The sequence below is a fragment of the Acartia tonsa genome, chromosome 7 (assembly GCF_053477335.1).
Source record: "Acartia tonsa isolate MP-2025a chromosome 7, ASM5347733v1, whole genome shotgun sequence".
Classification (NCBI taxonomy): domain Eukaryota; kingdom Metazoa; phylum Arthropoda; class Copepoda; order Calanoida; family Acartiidae; genus Acartia; species Acartia tonsa.
This window is the reverse complement of record NC_137266.1, coordinates 16,804,699-16,825,549: the sequence shown is the minus strand read 5'-3', so window position 1 is coordinate 16,825,549 and position 20,851 is coordinate 16,804,699. Positions and strand designations below refer to the sequence as shown.

The 20,851-nt window shown below is 35.0% G+C and overlaps 1 protein-coding gene across 4 annotated transcripts in view; it reads right to left on the bottom strand.

Moving 5' to 3' along the window:
- The window catches only part of LOC145324964 (uncharacterized), a 38,465-nt gene that overhangs the window by 15,783 nt on the left and 1,831 nt on the right, over window positions 1-20,851 (bottom strand). For all 4 annotated transcript variants that reach the window (XM_080167731.1, XM_080167733.1, XM_080167732.1 and 1 more), the window contains exons 3-19: window positions 13,844-13,944; window positions 13,288-13,376; window positions 12,551-12,669; window positions 12,195-12,294; window positions 11,959-12,024; window positions 11,432-11,506; window positions 8,685-8,807; window positions 7,141-7,200; window positions 6,588-6,694; window positions 6,118-6,259; window positions 5,526-5,594; window positions 4,768-4,863; window positions 3,967-4,110; window positions 3,385-3,457; window positions 2,834-2,949; window positions 836-1,001; window positions 350-387 (exon numbers count right to left, since the gene is read on the bottom strand). In XM_080167731.1, the coding sequence (XP_080023857.1) occupies window positions 350-387; window positions 836-1,001; window positions 2,834-2,949; window positions 3,385-3,457; window positions 3,967-4,110; window positions 4,768-4,863; window positions 5,526-5,594; window positions 6,118-6,259; window positions 6,588-6,694; window positions 7,141-7,200; window positions 8,685-8,807; window positions 11,432-11,506; window positions 11,959-12,024; window positions 12,195-12,294; window positions 12,551-12,669; window positions 13,288-13,376; window positions 13,844-13,944 (1,684 nt within the window). The remainder of the gene's footprint in view (window positions 1-349; window positions 388-835; window positions 1,002-2,833; window positions 2,950-3,384; window positions 3,458-3,966; window positions 4,111-4,767; window positions 4,864-5,525; window positions 5,595-6,117; window positions 6,260-6,587; window positions 6,695-7,140; window positions 7,201-8,684; window positions 8,808-11,431; window positions 11,507-11,958; window positions 12,025-12,194; window positions 12,295-12,550; window positions 12,670-13,287; window positions 13,377-13,843; window positions 13,945-20,851) is intronic.

The window sequence follows — 20,851 nt, the reverse complement described above, 5'->3', positions numbered from 1 at the left end:
TATGAACTGTTTGAATTTTTATTCCAAATTAGAAAAGGTCCCCAGTATTAAAGTAAAACACTAGAGGGAAAAGGGTTAAATAACTGTATTTCCCTATCGAAATGACCCTGTGTCGACTCTCAATTGGCTCTTTGAAAATCAACCAATGGTAACGGGAATATTTACACAGCCAAGTAGCAAAAAAAATTGCTAGCATACTAAAAAGGTCATTGAATCTATGCTATAGATCTGTTTGCTCAGCAACCACCTAAAAGCAAACGCACATATTTAAAAATTAATGGAAAGTAGTTTTTTTCTGAGATAGATAGATTAAAGAAAAAAATAATGTAATGCTTTAAAAACATTCCTGGTCCATAGTTTCAATATTAGCTCCCCAGATAATAAGCTCTCTGGATATTCAATTCATTCATTAAATAAATAAATTCATACTAATTATAGTAAAACTATACAGTATCTACACAGTCAAGAATCATTGCTAAAGTCTAGACTTAACAGTTTCGGACGGTATTTCTGTTTTATTGTTGAATTGCTATTTGTTACTTTAAAATATAACTTCCTTGATATTATTAACAATTTTACAGGGATGTATGTATATTTTCCAACCAATTAGAATTTCTTTCCCCCAACCACCACTCTTTTTTCTTTCACCAATAAGAGACAATTCTTTATTTGAATACCCCCCCCCCCCCCCTCCCTACCTAGAAAGTATACACCCCTGCAATTTTGTAAAATAAAGTAAAAAGAATTAAATACATTAAGTTCAAATTTTGAAACCTTATAGCTTAGGTAGGTATAATATTTGCTAGAAAAATCGATGCAAGAATGAATGAAACACCCCTGACACACTCCATATGGCCCATATAACAGGCAGCGATCATAGCAGTCCGGCCCTCAGAGTCAATATGGTTCACTTCGGCTCCAGCATTCAACAGCAGCTCCACACACTCAAGATGACCGGCCCAACAGGCGGCCCGCAGGGCGCTTCGTAGGTCACCGTCAACCTATGATTTAATTAGACATTGAAAGATTAGACTTTTAAAAAAAATATTTTAAAGTTTATTCACACATCATTACAGGGGCGTCCAAGCTTTTTTTTTTGGGGGGGGGTAAAAAATTTTAGGGGGGGGGTAATTCGTGTTTGGGGGGGGTAAAATGGCGCGCGAAGCGCGCCGAAATTTTTTTTTTACCCCCCCCAAAATTTTTACCCCGGGGGTAAAATTTGATTGGGGGGGGTAATTACCCCCCCTAAAGTCTGTTGGGGGGGGTAAATACCCCCCCCAAACTAATTTACCCCGGGGGTAAAATTTTTGGGGGGGGTAATTTAATTATGTAAAAAAAGCACCTACCTAATCTATTAAGTTAATAATAAGTACTATCTTATAACATAAAGTAGTAAGTAAGGTTTATTTGACTATAGCTTCAGATTTCATTACTTTTAATACTGAGTTCTCCTTTTTAGGAAAGCTTCACATAGATCCCATGATGGTTCCACACTATTATAGGTCAATCCTTTGAGTGCTTTTAGGCTATTTTTCTCCTCCCTTTTTACCCTTTAGAAAACACGAGTTCTTAGATGCTAAGGGCGCCACTACTATTCAAATATATAGTAGTATCTCATTCTTTAGAACATAAAAATATAATAATTAACTCACTAACCAATGAACCAAACCCGCGACCGTGGCTCAACACGTAGCGCATCCGCTCGTCGTCAGGAAGGTGTTAGGTTCGAATCTCGGTCCGACACCGCGTCATAACTAAAGACGTTAAAAATGGTTCCCACTGCTACTATGTCAGATGCGCGACGTAAATAGTTAGAGTGGGGGGAATGCCTTGGCCCAAAACAGGCGCAACTCGTTACCAAGCACAGTTAGGACTTCTCAGACAAAGGTCGTGCATCACAGAGAGTTGGTTGTCTGTAATGTACTGTACCACGGGTATGAGGTGAAGGACCAAGAGTCTGGCCTTGAGTTGACAAGTTGACTGTTCAGTCCAGGTGCAACTCACCCATACGACATTAGCATTAGCAACCAATGAACCAATATGATTTTACTTTAAAGTGAAGCGTCTTATAGGTCCTGGTAAGTTTTATAACTAGTTTTGAGACACCCTGACATCCTCTTAAAAGAAATCGCCTATAGAAATTCTTTTTCATTATTTAATGAAATATTTAATTTAGTTAGGTATCTATTTTATGGAATCTTCAGTGCTTTACAATTACATCATAGATCCCCGGGATGGTTTTAGCCCTTATAAAGGCCCAAGCAAATAAAACATGATCAAACTATTAAATTTTTTGTTATCATGGTTAAGAACTGTTTTAACTGGTTGGACAGTAAAATTTTTTTTTAAAGAACATTCAATTTGGGGGGGGGGTAAATATCCCCCCCAAAATTTTTTTTTTAAAGAACATTTATTTTGGGGGGGGTAATTACCCCCCCCCAAAATTTTTTTTTAAAGAACATTTATTTTGGGGGGGGTAATTACCCCCCCCCAAAATGGTTTGGGGGGGGTAAATACCCCCCCCAAAATCGTTGGGGGTGCCTACGGCACCCCCAAGGTAGGGGTAATTTTTTTTTGGGGGGGGTATTGTTCACAAAATTTTGGGGGTGCCTACGGCACCCCCAAAATCGTTTGGGGGTGCCAAATGGCCCATTACCCCCCCCCCTTGGACGCCTATGCATCATTATATCATATTTATAATCATTGTTTTAATCTTGATTGGTTGGTATAAACAAGCAGTATCCAAACTTATCCACCTATAATTGAGGGGGTCCATCAGCTTATCCTCCATTGTCTTATCCTTTAAGATCCCTGCCAATTTTGTAAAGCCAACCTGATTAACCGAGGCATGTAGATCCACCAGGACCTTGACACATTTCTTCTTGCCAGCCCAGGATGCAGTTCTCAACAGGGTCCACCCGTTCTCGTCCACTGAATTCGGATCCACTCCTGTTAAAATATAATACATAGGTAATCTAATGTGACAAAATTACCGCGTTTTTAATCCTTTTAAACCAAAGCGAGCACAGAAAAATTCCTACCCCAAACCTTATTAGAAATAAATTAAATCAATGGGGGTGTTTTTCGCAAGATTGTTTTTTACTTTAGTTCAAAATAGTAAAGGTTATATTGGAACCAGGGTATCCCATTATGGTCAAATTAGGGTACAGCAGAGTTAGGGACGAGTTAGGTGTTAGACAAAAGACCCCCCCCCCCCCCCATTATTATAAAAATTATAATTTTAGTATAAAAAATAAGTTACTTGGCTTTAATGTGCTTACTAGGAACATTAAGAGACAGCAACAATTTTTTTTCAATCAAAGATTTTGTAAATTTAGGTAAAAATAATCGGCAAATAAATGAAAAAAAAACATGAACATTTACCTGCTAACTCTATCAAAGATCTTAAAACTTCTGCACTTCCCTCTCTTGCTGATAGCAAGGCCGCTTGTACAACCTAAAATTTTAAATTAAATCTCTTTGAAAATTCAGACATGATCTTAGTTTCAGGGAATAGTTATAGAAAAATTAGAGTAAAGCAATAGAGGGGGAAAGGGGTTAAATAACTGTAATGTCCTCACCCCGCGGACTTTTTTGCCGACTTTTATTTGGGTCTTTGAATATCAACCAAGCTAAAACAGAGCAGAAAGCAATTTGTTAGCACACGAAAAAGGTCCCCAACACTGGGTCCAAGTAGTTGTCTGGGTAATCCATCTATATTTATAGATTTATTATTATTATTATTCTTTATTATAGAATGATCGACTTAGTTATCCATTACAATAAAGATTTTTATAGGTTTCTTAAAGGTCTTTACATTAAAAGGGAGGTTTTTTCATCCTTTAGAGGAAAATTACCTTTGTAAAAATCTAATAAAATACTTTTTAAGAATGGTACCTAGGTATTTAACAATATATTGCCGAGTTTCAAAACAATCAGACAAGTCTTTCATAAATAAATCCCTACCTCCTCATTTGGCTCGCCCTTCAATGGGATGAGCAACCTCTTGATGTTGAGAGCATCATCCTCCATAACGCACTCAGTCAGACTCTTGTCTTTAATCTCAGGAGTCACTACTTTATCATTCACTATTTCTGGGTTCTCAGCAGGCTAAAATTATCAAGAATAAATTATAAGTAAAATTATGTCCATAAGTAGCGCAGCAATTACACGCTCTGTTTAAGACTTTGATCTTTGATTTTAGGGTTTACTGGGTGCTTTCACACAAAGTTCCAGTTGAGCACGGATAACTCACATAACTTACTCCTTATTTTAATGATAAATTGAAAATAAATGAGGGGTTGTTGTCTTTTGTGGGGCCTTAACCTAAGGACAAGGTACTACCCAATACCTAATTTAACCTAGCCTAAATAATGAACAAACAAACCAAAAACTAACCCCCTACATATTTTCAGTTAATTTCAAAATAAGGTAGGTGGGGGCGGGGTTACTTTGTGAGAAAGCGCTAGTCACTACTTTGTCAATCTCTACTACTGGGTTTTCAGTAAGTTCAATCATTGGTGCATTAAACAATCTTACAGAATTTTTGCTCAAGAAGAGAAGTTGTTAAACTTAATGCCTGCATGAGATATATGTTTACTTTAAAAGCACAACCAATTCGGACAAGCAATAGCTAAGATCTTTAGCTTCAGACAAAAAAAACCTGAATACTTTATATTATAGGATATGATTACTTACATATTCATTAAAAGCAATTTTACTGACAAAACCAGTAATAGAAAAGCTATGTTACTAAATAGGTAATACCTCTAGGTTCTGACTGTTAAGCTTTTGTTTTCTTTTATTCCTCTCCTCAGTGCCTAATAACATCCACATCTCCTCTTTCTTCTCTTCTATTTGTACCTAGACAATAGATTTATTACTCTAGATGGACAATCAGACACAATAATCCTCTGAGTGCTCTTCTATTTGTACCTAGACAATAGATTTATTACTCTAGATGACCAATCAGTCACAATAATCATTTTAGTTCTCGTCTATTGGTACTTAAACCAATAGATTTATTACTCTAGATGGCCTATCAGACACAACAATCCTCTTAGTTCTCTTCTATTTGTACCTAGACTAATAGATGTATTACTCTAGATGGCCTATCAGACGAAATAAATACTTTTTGTTCTCTTCTATTTGTATTTAAATCAATAGATGTATTACCTACTCTCATATTATGCATTAGTTGGGTTTTCGCAACCCATGTAAAGCCCAACTTTTGTCCTCCTTATGAAGGGCAACTCAAGTGAAACCCAACTGTTGCCCTTCTTGGACCACCCTATAAAAAGGAGGAGAGGGGCCACCTAGCGCAACTGAGGAGCTAAAAGGTACTGCATGTATGCCTACTATAAATGGTCAATCAGACACAATAATCCGTCCACTTTTTTTGGTTTTACTTAGTTTTTCCTAATAATTACAACTACTTATAGCTGGCTTATAATAAGGATTATTGAATTTGTTTTGTCTTTTTCATATCTACCAAAATTTGTCCGCTTTCTATCTTTTTTACTAACCTGTTCTTCATTTTGATGATTTTTAATTTGACTGACTAGATCTGGTTTATCATAGATACTTTGCTGGGCCTAAAGCAAGAAAATAATCATATACCTAAGAATACCTAGATTAGATCGTAGATTAATTTCATAAATTTGATTTAAATGTGTCATTTATTTGTCTGTATCATTTTAATTTATCATGTTAGAATCCTCTCTTCAGGGGTGTATATTCTGCTCAAAATTCATTTTCCCCCCGAAGCAAACTTTTTTATTTTTCCCCCTCTTAGGTAGTTTTTTAAAGGAAAAATGTGTAAAAAAGTAAATTTTTTTCAGAGCTCTTTATCTTATTTATATTATCCCCCCTCCAACATATTCTTTTCCTTTATTTCATCAAGGAGGGGAGAAAAATGGAAAAAAAGGCTTTTAGCTCTCTTATTTTATACATTCCCCTCCCCCCCCCCCAACCACATATTTTTATCTTTTTAACCCCCCCCCCCTTTAGCAGGGTCAAATTTGCAGAATGTACACCCTTGCCTCTCTTTGATATTAAACCTTTTCAATTATTCCTTGAAGAGTAAGGTATAATATAAAAAAAACTATAGATACAAACCTGTAACCTCCACTGTTTGATACTAGCTACCCCATCCTCAAGCTTACACTCATACAAGGGTCCACAGAACTTGGCCTGGGTGAACCACTCAGCCAGGCTGTAGTGGTACAGGCCAATCGGTTCATCCTCTCCTTCTCCAGGTCTTAAATAAATAGATGTAAAATTATGACTATCATCAAGAAGGGAGGGGACATTCCATGTTATTTACTATGGCACCCAAAGTTTTAAAACCCATTACTTGTTGGGTGAAAAAATTTGGGCTTTTATTGACTTTTAATTCCAAACTATTAGTGTCCAACCAGAAAACCAACAGCGCAAACTTTTTTACTGTTTAAATAAGTTACCTAGGTTTTTTTATCTTTTATTTTTAACCAATCTTATTCTCTTAAAATCAATACCTAGATAGGTACCTACTAAAGATAATCTTCCAAACTCTATTTATGAAAATCTATATAAAAAAAGATAGATACCTTAGAGATTTAGCTCTGTATTCCGCACTAAGCATAGGTCTCAACTGTGTCAACAGTTTCTGATATTCTTCGTTTGATTCTATTTGCTTGTTGGATTGTAATATCTGGAGAGTAGGTATTTAATAAGCACAGTCAAAGATGTAACGTTTACCAATTGAAAATCGAAAGCCTTAAAATTCAGGACGAAACGAATAACTGCAGATATATCATACAACTACAAGTAGCTAATACCGTTAAAACTTTGTCTAGGCAAATTAAAGAAATTAAAGACGGCATTTCATTGACCGTTCATGTTGTAACTGGATTGCATCTGAAAATATCGTACCCTGATAGCAATAGCCTATGGATTAATATTTATTTGGTTTCTTTTATTTTATCCTAACGTTACAAGAATATAAAATAAACATGCCTAAGCCGTTCGAAAAATTATTACAAAAATTTGCATAGGTAGTTGATAAGGTACTACTTACTAAATTAATACAAAAATATTGATGAATAATATGGAATAACAAATTATTTATAATTTTAAATGTGTGGTTATTAAAAATTCCTGATATATTTGTGTCTGACTGAAACTAGATGATGCAAGGAGAATATTAATCAGTGGTCGCACCTACAAATATTATGTACATTAGTAGCGAAACAATAAAAAGTTCTTAAAACTTTGGTGCTTTCCCTCAACAGTGCCTATCGAGTATGATCCCTTCGAGGCCACTAAATGCCGGCTATCCAATATCTAATATAACAAAAAAAAGAGAGGTGGGTTTTCTGTACTCTACTTGGCACTTTGAAAGAAACCGTACAAATTGTGCTAAAGTCATATACAAAAACATGGCATTTTCGTTTTAATATACCTTATTTCTTGATAAAGAAATTTAAAGTTATAAATTTAAATAAGAAATCTAAGTCATATTGAGGATTCAATTTATTTTGATTAAAAAATACCAAAATTCTATCGAGATTTAATGAAAAGGATATTAAATACATTATATTGTCTGAAGTATTCATTATGTACTATTTTTTAAAAATTTATTTTTTTTTTTTTTTTTTTTTTTGGGGGGGGGGGAAGTCGTTTTTAAAGTAGTTTTTTTGGGGGAAGGGTGCTAATTCCCTCCCCTAAAATAGTTATAAACCTTCCCGGGACTTATGACAAGCGGCTAGCGAGATCTTCCGGTACACACACAGACCAACATCCTGGTACTTTCATATAATGATATCCTCTTTTACCATATTCAAAACTTAATTTAACTTTTAGAGACAGTCATAAACTTTAACAACATCTCCAGTGTAAAACATTTCAGGGATACAGGGGTAGAACAAAAGAAGATAAGCCAATCTTTCTCACTATTCAAATGAACGAAATACTTCATTTGTTTGTTTATTATCAAAGATAAATTTGTAAGTATTTTTATTAGCTATTTCTCTTTAAATGCACTGTCGAACACAATGATTACCCCCTTGTTTATATTTTTTGTGTCAAGTTAGGTAACGTTATATTGAGTACTTGGGAGGCCCCGCAGGTTTAGTCCCCCTCGCAGGGGTTAGCATAGAAAAAAAATCCCCCCCCCCTCGACTTTCTAAATTTATTTCAGGCACCTTGAGAGAAAGTGCCTATTTATTTTATACACATTGTTCCCTCTCCCCCTGAAAACATTTACTCCTCCATATACAAAGTTTCTTAAATCTAATTTAAATCTTTTAAATAGCGAAGCATTTCTGCATACTGGATGTGTCTGTTGGTCAGTTAAGTTGACTATTAGTAAATACAGTAAAAATAATAAAAATCTTAAATCCTTTCATTAACCGGCCAAGATGACCGTCTTTTTCACCTAACTGGTGCATTTTTCAGTGTGATGACTGTAAGGCATAGGATATTTACAGAGTAGCTTTGCTAAGGGGCTTAAAAACTTTGGGAACTTTTTATTTAATTCTGATTGGTTGGTTCATTAAATTCAGTGTTCAAACGTTTCAACCACTAATTATCTACAGAAGGGGTAATTTTGTGCATTATCATTGGGGAATCAATTTATCTGCCTTTGTCTTATCCCTTTAGATCCCGTTGCTACTAGAGTCAACGGCACTTAATGTCAATTATACCTGGGGAAAATTTTTCTTATTGAACTGTTTCTGGCAGAGCCAGAGGTATAAACCATTGAGAGTTCCAGGTATCTCTCTAATTTCCTCCAGCAGGATATAATTTTCTGATATACCATCCATCACCTGCAAAACACCAACACTCATCAATTGTGGATAAGGATCTATTTCCTGACGTATTCAAAAATTTAAATATGCTTTTATTACCTACATTTTTAAAAGCATAAATTATGGGTACATGTTGAGAAAGAATAGCCAAAAATGCTTCTTTTGGGTCTAACACTTTTAATAGATTTCATGACTTTATAGACTTTTTAACTCTTTCCCATGAAAAAATTCAGAGAAATGTATATACCTATTTTAAATCATAAGCGTGGGTTTCCACCACCACCTCTTTCAAAATTAAAGTTACCCATTTTTTTACCTTTCCCCCTCAAGAAATACACTCTGGTAAAACCCCGTGCACGCCACTTAAATCTTGTATGTAAGTATACAGTATTATCAATAGGCCTTAATGAAACATTTAAAGACACTTAAAGACACCTCCTACTTTATTACTCATGCAACAATTCAGTAACAAGGAAACCGAACGTTTGCAACACTATCTAGAACAGTGTGCTGATTTTAGTGCAACACAAGTATACAATATAAAACTACAGGGATGGGACAATGGACTATTAATTCTACCACCTACCCTCCATATTCTTATGTAAACAACAAGGATGACAACATCTATAAAAGCGAAGCACTGAAACGGTTGGACAAACGGACATTAACACTTGTATACTAGTGTCAGAACTGAATAATCAGAATATAAATGAATAAATGACAAATATGGACATACTTACATTTTGGGACTTGATTATAGAGTTGCTTTGCTTATAATATAGTACTTTGTTGTCCCAGGAATCAGTATACCAAAAATCAGAACAATCGGATAATTAGATCACATAAAAATTAGTTGTTAAAAAAGTAAAAAATGGACGTACGGATAGACTTGCTACGCTTCCTAAATCGTACCTAACTACTACAGGAGTCACCATGCAAAGTTTGGAATCAATAGGACAATTCTAACATGCCTAAATTAACAAAAAAAAAGCTATCTGTCCCGGACGGACGGACGGACCCACCCTAATTATAGAAAAGCTTCGCTTATAAAAATCTGATAAATGGGACAAGAAAGGGTTGTAGAATTATTAAACCCTTGTTGTCTTATCCCTAGATCCCTGATAAACCTATTAAGGAAAGAGGAGAGAAAAAAGAATTATGCACATATTCTCAATAAAACCTAGGACAATTATGTCTTTAAATAGCACAGCAAAAATGTCTGAAAAATGTTACATACACAATGGGGACCTAAAGATTTTTAACCATGCTGTTTTATTCGTTAGCTAATAAAGCTTTGGTTACTTTCATTGAATTTTGATTGGTTCGTTAAAAACTAACAGTGTCCAAGCTTATCAGACTATAATTTTGTTTTGCAGAAGGGGTAATTTTGTTTATCACCATGTTTATCTACATAAATCTATTGTCCATTGTCTTATCCCTCAAGATAATTTTTTAAAAATATACTTACTTTGATTTACGTAGGTATACTTATAGTTAAAAGACAATTAAAGAATTCGGCCCAATAATTTTTCTTTCTTAGCGATGCATTTGAGTTTATCTTTCTTTACCTTGATACACTTCTTATAGAAACAAGGATGACAACGTTAATCAAAGCTGAGCTCCAATAATCAGACAATCGGACAAACGAACGTTAACAATCATAGAGTAAAAAGATATCTTAATATTATAATTATAATGAAATAGGTACCTATCATTAGAAATTTTGAAAAAATAAAGCACAAAATTAAATAAAGTGTTGAATTTAGGTTACTTATGAGGGACTTGCCTACATTTTAAAACGTTATTATAAAGTTGCTACGCTTTTATTGTTATTCCAAATTATAAATGTCGAGTACTAGCCGGTTTAAAAGTATTGTAAAAATGTGCACAATTTTAGTCGCGTTTATAATACAATATTTCATTGTAAATGAAAAAAAAAATTCTACGACAAACCACTAAAAATATTTTCATAGTAATACCTATAACTTTTAAAAGTGTTAAGAGGAGTATGAACGAACGAAACCAAGTGATTCTGAATGTTTTTTTTTGTGAATATACAATATACATACTATGGTTATGTTTCATAACATTATATTAATTTTAAAAAATAAGTTTCACCATGGTTTTCTATGAACAAAACAATATCATCAAATGTTTTGTTGAGTTCAAAGGTTCAAATAAAATAAAACGCCAAAACATAATCAAATGCTGTAAATTACGAAAGTACACTTACTAATAAAACTATATACAATAACACAAGTTATCGTCCCTTTTTCTAAATTAACATTTTCCATTGAAAAAGTCTACTTTTGTGTCACAGCAGTTTGAACTCAACAAAACAATTGATGTTATATACTATATAGTCAAAAATGGCCTAACATTTCAACGTTTTTTTTCATATAAAACCATGGTAAAACTTATTTTCTAAAATTGATATAAAGATATTAAACATAACCCTAGCATATTTTCTTATGTGCTTAGAATCACTTGCGCTCGTTCGTGCATACTCCTCTTTACTAACCTCTGCAGGACTACCCAATACCTAATATATTTTAACCTAATCAACCCTACTTTAATAAAACTACCTACATTCTTATTTTTCAATTTTTCTGAAAAAAAGGTTGGGTGGGAATATCACATACCTTTTTAATGTAAAGAAAACAGGCGGCAGATTTAACATGTAGCAAGCTCAATAGTTCAGTAGAATCTTTGGTTATCTAAATTTAAGGAAAACAAGATAAGCTTTTATTAAAAATAAAGCCTAATTCAATTGAAAAAAAAAGAAAATTGTTCTTTGGGGCCATTCACATGACGATATAGCATTAAAACTTGATTATGGGAAAAAGGAAAAAATACATGCATTTATTTAAAGAAGGACATAATTACCACCAATCGTGAAAAAGAGGGGCTGGGATATTATATTTATCACAAAAATATGAATAAACATGAAGATACTACCTAATGAATTCTGTTCTATAAAGTAGTAAGATTTTTATGTTTGTCCGTTAAGATCTCGCTCACTACTGAACCAGAATGGCTTTCAAGGTATTTTTTAGATTCATATCTTGTGATGGTTTTATTTTTTTTGCCCCCACCTCCCTTCACATACAGAGCTACTAGATGCCAGGGGCGAAGCCGATCTGTTTTAGGCTAAAATGAAATTTATTACCTTCTTTGATATGCTTCTATCAGCTTGGAGTCGGGCAAGAATAAACTGTTGGATGTCTTGAATCACCTTAAACATGAATTAATTATGAAAAAATACGGCAATTAGGTAATGTTGGGGTTATTGAAATATTTGGCTACCAGTTTTCATCAGTACTTTTTCGTCATTTTTAATGCAACCATCTCGTGATCAATGCGCAAATTGCACTTAGAATCTGAATTTGTAAAAAACTAACTTACATGAGTTTTCCTGAGATCATCAATGCTGATTCTTCTGAAGCCGGGGAAATGAGTTGTTATCATAGTTGACTGGCGGGTTGTAAACACTGGCAACAACCATCTAAAAGACGATAAATTAATCTAAATTGCAATTTTTGGATGTAAATTTCTATTTAAGAGAGGAAAGGGTGTATTTAGCAAGTAAGGTTCTATAAGAACAGCCATCAAAAGCTTTTTGTAGATCACAAATTGTAGGATAATACATTAATATTATCTTATCCAATATGATGTTTTGAGAGATCCTGCAGAAGTTTACGAACATACATCCCCTTGCTAAAAAGGAGATACGATATCAATAAGTTAATCTAAAAATTTACCTTGGAAAAAGATGAGCATGTTTGGAGAGTAGCTGCGGTATTGTCTTACTCTGTGTATCATTGCTGGGTGCAGGAGGGACTAGATCAAGGTTTAAACCATCAACCAGAAAAATCACAACCTAGAAGAATTTATATTTTTAAGAAAGTAGATTTTTTTTGGTGGGGGAAACTACTTTTTACAAGGGTGGTAGCATCCAGGAAAATAGCTTTAAACCAGCACAGGACAAGTAGGTCTATTTCCTGAAAACTAAACGGACAAAACGGTTCAAGAGACAAACGAACGGATGAACTGCCATCGTCCCACTTTGTATTTTAGATATTCCTATTCCCTAAAATCATATACCAATTATGTCGAAACTTTAAATAGAGTTAAGAAAAAACTACTAATCCTCTTTCTTTCTTGTCAACTTCTATTTTTTTCTAATCTTCAAAAATCAAAATTAAATAAACCAAGTGGGGAAGAAAGATTAAGTGGTTAACGGACTGGTTTTCAAATATTTACTTTTAATAGAGCTAGTACAATATAAGTGTCTTTATGTCAAAAATTAAAGAAAAAATCTCGTCTATTCCTTTTTTCAGAAAAAGCTGGAATCCATAACAAAGTAGGTATTTTTTTTAAAGACTATCATTGAGACTTAAGCTACCTATATACAATTCAGAACTGCTCCTTGACGAAATCAGAATGAAGTATTGCATGCCGTTAAAAAGCGAGGGCTAACAAAAACGTTTGACTTTACCTTATGTTGAATTTCACACTCTAAAAGCGGAAAAAGCAGAACATTTTTGAACACTTCATCAGGGTTATCAACGGCCTCTCTCAGCCAAGCTAAAAAATATTTATTAGATACATTTAAAAAGCTTTCGTCAGAATTTCTTTTAATTCATATCCATTTTATTCTACCTACAAGGTTAAGATTTATTTATTTTGTTTAATATCTTTATCTATAATGAAATCAAAAAGCTTCTTTTAGACAAAAATTGTGATTTAATTTTAAAACATTGTTAAATTAAAAAATATCATCTTTATAAGGATGTCGCTAACCGCTGAACCGATCGGGTTCTCCTTAACAGGGTAGCTTCTCATAGGTTCCAAGAAGGTTTTTTAACTAATTTTGGGGAGGGTACCACCACTCTCCCTAGAAAAAAATTAACCCCCTCCCCAAAAAAATTCACTTAAATAAAATCTAAATTAAAAATGGGTTTTGGGATACAAATCGCCCCTCAAGTGCCCTAGAGGCCTCTAGGTGAGTAGCCGCTAGTGGTAAATAAAGTAACAACGCCCTTTCTTGCTACCTGAGTCAGGCTGTTCCCTAAATCTTGAAAGACTGGAGGATTCTATCAGCTGGGAGTAGATGGAATGGAGAAACTGGACTATGTGCTCTCCACTTCTATCCCTGTAGTAAAAGTTGTATTAGTTGAATGCTTATAAAGCTACTTTGGATTCAATTGTTCGCTAGTTGAATAGAATGAATAGTTTAAAAGGGGGACGTAACTGAAGCTTTTTTGATGCAGGGGGGGGGGTTTTCTCAGGAACCACTTGATGAACCGTGTAAATTTTTTGGACTTAAGCTTTTATGGGTATGAACATCTTATGGTTTCAAAGTCAACCCCCTACCCCCACCCCCTAGCCCCACGGGGCTTAAAAACCCCCTAAAAATGAACCTAACCTTAATTTTCTCAGAAACCATTTGACCAATAGGGATGATTTCTTAGACTTAAGCTTTTATGGTTATAACCTAACTTCTAGTTTAAAAGTTACTCTCATGCCGCCAACCCCTAGCCCTCCGGGGCTCAAAAAAACCCTAAAAATGAACCTAACCTTAATTTTCTCAGAAACCATTCGACCAATAGAGATGATTTCTTAAACCTAAGCTTTTAAGGTCATTACCTAAATTTTGGTTTAGAAGTCACCCCCCTGCCCCCAACTCCTAGCCCTCCGGGGCTCCTAAAAACCCTAAAAATGAACCTAACCTTAATTTTCTCAGAAACCATTCGACTAATAGAGATGATTTCTTAAACTCAAACTTTTATGGTAATAAACTAAATTTTGGTTTAGAAGTCACCCCCCTGCCGCCAACCCCTAGCCCTCCGGGGATAAAAAAAAACATAAAAATGAACCTAACCTTTATTTTCTCAGAAACCATTTGAACAATAGAGATGATTTCTTAAACTTAAGCTTTTATGGTTATAAACTAACTTCTATTTTAGAAGTTACTCCCCTGCCGCCAACTCCTAGCCCTCCGGGGCTCCAAAAAACCCTAAAAATGAACCTAAACTTTATTTTCTCAGAAACCATTTGACCAATAGAGATGATTTCTTAAACTTAAGCTTTTATGGTTATAAACTAACTTCTAGTTTAGAAGTTACTCCCCTGCCGCCAACCCCTAGCTCCGGGGCTCAAAAAACCCTAAAAATAAAGCTAACCTTAATTTTCTCAGAAACCATTCGACCAATAGAGATGATGTCTTAAACCTAAGCTTTAATGGTTATAAACTAAATTTTGGTTTAGAAGTCACCCCCTTGCCGCCAACCCCTAGCCCTCCGGGGCTCCAAAAAACCCTAAAAATGAACCTAACCTTTATTTTCTCAGAAACCATTTGACCAATAGAGATGATTTCTTAAACTTAAGCTTTTATGGTTATAAACTAACTTTTAGTATAGAAGTCACCCCCCCTGCCGCCAACCCCTAGCCCTCCGGGGCTCAAAAACCCTAAAAATTGACCTAACCTTATTTTTTTCAGAAACTATTTAATCAAGAGAGATGTTTTCTTAAACTTAAGCTTTTATGCTTATAAACTAACTTATAGTTTAGAAGTCACTCCCCTGCCGCTAACCCCTAGCCCTCTGGGGCTCAAAAAACCCTACAAATGAACCTAACCTTAATTTTCTCAGAAACCATTTGATCAATAGAGATGATTTCTTAAACTTATGCTTTTATGCTTATAACCTTACTTTTAGTTTAGAAGTCACCCCCCTGCCGCCAACCCTTAGCCCTTCAGGGCTCAAAAACCCTAAAAATGAACCTAACTTTAATTTTCTCAGAAACTATTTGATCAAGAGAGATGATTTCTTAAACTTAAGCTTTTATGCTTATAAACTAACTTATAGTTTAGATGTCACCTCCCTGCCGCAAACCCCTAGCCCTCAGGGGCTCAAAAAACCTCTAGAAATGAACCTAACCTTAATTTTAAAAATCAGCATGTTTTAAATGGGCATTTGGACTTTCTGTTAATAATTATATAGAGTAGCTACGTTTTAAAAATTGTACCTAAATGATATAGAAATTATCATGCAAAGTTGAAAATCAATAGGACAATTATAATATGTCTAAATTAACGAAAAAAAGCTAACCCTCACAGACCAAACCTAGTTAAAGAAAAGCTTTGCTTTAACAAAATTTTTAATTAACAAAGTTTAGAGTCCCAACTCTTTTCCCATAACATATGAAGTCCAAAATATCTTCTAAACTAAAAGTTAATTTATAAGCATAAAAGCTTAAGTTTAAGATATCATATCTATTGATCAAATGGTTTCTGAAAATTAAGGTTAGGTTCATTTTTAGGGTTTTTTTGAGCCCTGGAGGGCTAGGGATTGGCGGCAGGGAGGTGACAACTAAACTAGAAGTTAATTTATTAGCATTATAGCTTAAGTTTAAGCAATTATCTCTATTGATCAAATGGTTTCTGAGAAAATTAAGGTTAGGTTCATTTTAGAGTTTTTTGAGCCCCATAGGGCTAGGGGTTGGGGGCAGGCTGGTGACTTCTTAACTATAAGTTAGTTTATAAGCATAAAAGTTTTAGTTTAAGAAATCATCTCTATTGGTCAAATGGTTTCTGAGAAAATAAAGGTTAGGTTCATTTTTATGGGTTTTTTAGATCCCCGGAGGGCTAGGGGTTTGCGGCAGGGGGGTAACTTCTAAACCAAAAGTTAGTTTATAACCATAAAAGCTTAAGTTTGAAAAATCATCTCTATTGATCAAATTCTGAGAAATTTAAGGTTAGGTTCATTTGTAGGGTTTTTTTGGAGCCCCGGAGGGCTAGGGGTTGGCGGCAGTGGGGTGACTTATAAACTAGAAGTTAGTTTATTAGCATTATAGATTAAGTTTAAGCAAGGGGGGGGGGGAAGTTCTGCCACTTTCGCGTAAACAGTGTGCAGTGGACTAGGTATTGATCTTAGATTATAGGTTATTTAGGATAAAAGTTTACTTTTGGGTATTAGTTCACGTATATTTAATCATTTTTTGAATAGGTCTCCAGGTTCAGGTGCTGCAGGCTGGAAGGTCGTTTCTGGACAGGTAAAAAAATTTAAAATTTTTTGTTTGAAGAGTTAGAGAGCAACTTATAAAACAAAATATGCTTCTTTTTGAATGTTATTAACATATCTGCAGAAAAAATTAAATTCGGCCTCCAGGTTCAGGTGCTGCAGGCCTCCAGGTACACTCTGGACAGGTAAAAATTAAGTTTTCTTATTTGAAGAGTTAGAGGTACACTTATTTAACCAAATATGCATCTTTATGGATGTTATCATCATATTTGCAGAAAAATTTAAAATCAGCCTCCAGGTTCAGGTGCTGCAGGCCTCCAGGTACACTCTGGACAGGTAAAAATTAGAATTTCTTATTTGAAGAGTTTGATGTACACTTATTTAACCAAATATGCATCTTTTTGGATGTTATTACCATAATTGAAGAAAAAATGACAATCGGCCTCCAGGTTCAGGTGCTGCAGGCCTCCAGGTACACTCTGGACAGGTAAAAATTAAAAAAAATTATTTGAAGAGTTAGAGGTACACTTATTAAACCAAATATGCATCTTTTTGAATGTTATTACCATATTAGAAGAAAAAATGACAATCGGCCTCCAGGTTCAGGTGCTGCAGGCCTCCAGGTACACTCTGGACAGGTAAAAATTAAGTTTTCTTATTTGAAGAGTTAGAGGTACACTTATTTAACCAAATATGCATCTTTATGGATGTTATCATCATATTTGCAGAAAAATTTAAAATCGGCCTCCAGGTTCAGGTGCTGCAGGCCTCCAGGTACACTCTGGACAGGTAAAAATTAAAATTTCTTATTTGAAGAGTTTGATGTACACTTATTTGACCAAATATGCATCTTTTTGGATGTTATTACCATATTTGAAGAAAAAATGACAATCGGCCTCCAGGTTCAGGTGCTGCAGGCCTCCAGGTACACTCTGGACAGGTAAAAACCAAAATTTCTTATTTGAAGAGTTAGAGGTACACTTATAAAACAAAATATGCATCTTTTTGGATGTTATTACCATATTTGAAGGTTAATTGACAATCGGCCTCCAGGTTCAGGTGCTGCAGGCCTCCAGGTACATTCTGGACATTCTGGAGAGGTAAACTTATTAAACCAAATATGCGTATTTTTGGATGTTATTATCATATTTGAAGGTAAATTGATATTCGGCCTCCAGGTACAGGTGCTGCAGGCCTCCAGATCCATTCTAGACAGGTAAAAATTTAAAAAAATTGATACTTGCTTACATGTGGTAGACTGGAGCACCAAAACCCCCTCCACCCCCTTAGTTTTGCCAAAAATTAAAAATAAGGGGGGGGGGGGGTAGTTTTTTAATGTCTGGAAAACGGCAAGGAGGAAAAGTGCTCAGCAAGTTTGCAAAGACTTAACCCCCCCCCCCCCCTTAATTTTGAAGAAAATCAAAAATAAGGGGGGGGGGGGGGTAGTTTTTTTACTGTGCAACACGCCAGAAAGTTGAGTGAGGTAAATCAAGAAAATCCAGTAAAAGGTTTTATTTTTGCGCAAAATTAAAACCTTTTACTGGCCCCCCTCCTCCTTATTTTCTGTTCAGGGATACATCAATTACTAAAATCAGTCAATAAATAAGGAAATTATGCCCCAAAACATGAATATCCCTGTAATAAGGTTTCCCCTCTGGTATACTGGATTTACTTGATTTACCTCACTCAACTTTCTGGCGTGTTGTACAGTGAAAAAACTACCCCCCCCTTATTTTTGATTTTTGTCAAAACTAAGCGGGGGGGGGGGGGTTTCGGTGCTCCGGTCTTCACATGTAAGCAAGCACCAAAAAATTATTTAAAGGGTTACAGGTACACTTATAAAACCAAATATGCATCTTTTTGGATGTTATTATCATATTTACAGAAAAAATTCAAATTGAACTCTAGTTTCAGGTGCTGCATGCCTCCAGGTACACTCTGGACAGGTAAAAATTAAAATTTCTTATTTAAAGAGTTAGAGGTACACTTATTAATCCAAATATGCGTGTTTTTGGATGTTATTATCATATTTGAAGATAAATTTTGTCATATTATTATATTTTAATAATTTTCTATTTAGAAACCTTTCCTCTAGTATCAAATATTACCTTTATTGGAATTTACCTTGCCAGCGGCCACAAGCAGTCACCAGTGGTCACCAGGATCCAGGTAAGGTGTTCAAATCAAAAAGTATCAAAAAATATTATAACTGCCTGTCCAGAGTGTACCTGGAGGCCTGCAGCACCTGAACCTGGAGGCCGATTGTCAATTTACCTTCAAATATGGTAATAACATCCAATAAGTTGCATATTTGGTTAAATAAGTGTATCTCTAACTCTTTAAATAAGAAATTTTAATTTTTACCTGTCCAGAGTGTACCTGGAGGCCTGCAGCACCTAAACCTGGAGGCCGATTGTCAATTTACCTTCAAATATGGTAATAACATCCAAAAAGATGCATATTTTGTTTTATAAGTGTACCTCTAACTCTTAAAATACGAAATTTTAATTTCTACCTGTCCAGAGTGTACCTGGAGGCCTGCAGCACCTGAACCTGGAGGCCGATTTTAAATTTTTCTGCAAATATGATGATAACATCCATAAAGATGCATATTTGGTTAAATAAGTGTACCTCTAACTCTTCAAATAAGAAAACTTAATTTTTACCTGTCCAGAGTGTACCTGGAGGCCTGCAGCACCTGAACCTGGAGGCCGATTGTCATTTTTTCTTCTAATATGGTAATAACATTCAAAAAGATACATATTTGGTTTAATAAGTGTACCTCTAACTCTTCAAATACGAAATTTTAATTTCTACCTGTCCAGAGTGTACCTGGAGGCCTGCAGCACCTGAACCTGGAGGCCGATTGTCATTTTTTCTTCAAATATGGTAATAACATCCATAAAGATGCATATTTGGTTAAATAAGTGTACCTCTAACTCTTCAAATAAGAAAACTTAATTTTTACCTGTCCAGAGTGTACCTGGAGGCCTGCAGCACCTGAACCTGGAGGCCGAATTTAATTTTTTCTGCAGATATGTTAATAACATTCAAAAAGAAGCATATTTTGTTTTATAAGTTGCTCTCTAACTCTTCAAACTAAATTTTTTAAATTTTTTTACCTGTCCAGAAACGACCTTCCAGCCTGCAGCACCTGAACCTGGAGACCTATTCAAAAAATGATTAAATATACGTGAACTAATACCCAAAAGTAAACTTTTATCCTAAATAACCTATAATCTAAAATCAATACCTAGTCCACTGCACACTGTTTACGCGAAAGTGGCAGAACTTCCCCCCCCCTTATCTCTATTGATCAAATGGTTTCTGAGAAAATTAAGGTTAGGTTCATTTTAGGGGTTTTTGGAGCCCCGGAGGGCTAGTGGTTGGAGGCAGGGGAGTGACTTCTAAACTATAAATAGTTTAAAAGAAGCTTAAGTTTAAGAAATCATCTCTATTGATCAAATAGTTTCTGAGAAATAAAGGTTAGGTTCATTTATGGTTTTTTTGATCCCCGGAGGGCTAGGGGTTGGCAGCAGTGGGGTGACTTATAAACTAGAAGTTAGTTTATTAGCATTATAGATTAAGTTTAAGCAATTATCTCTATTGATCAAATGGTTTCTGAGAAAATTAAGGTTAGGTTCATTTTAGGGGTTTTTGGAGCCCCGGAGGGCTAGTGGTTGGAGGCAGGGGAGTGACTTCTAAACTATAAATAGTTTAAAAGAAGCTTAAGTTTAAGAAATCATCTCTATTGATCAAATAGTTTCTGAGAAATAAAGGTTAGGTTCATTTATGGTTTTTTTTGATCCCCGGAGGGCTAGGGGTTGGCAGCAGGGGGGTGACTTCTAAACCAAAATTTAGTTTATAACCATAAAAGCTTAGGTTTAAGAAATCATCTCTATTAGTCGAATGGTTTCTGAGAAAATTAAGGTTAGGTTCATTTTTAGGGTTTTTTGGAGCCCCGGAGGGCTAGGAGTTGGGGGCAGGGGGTGACTTCTAAACCAAAATTTAGGTAATAACCATAAAAGCTTAGGTTTG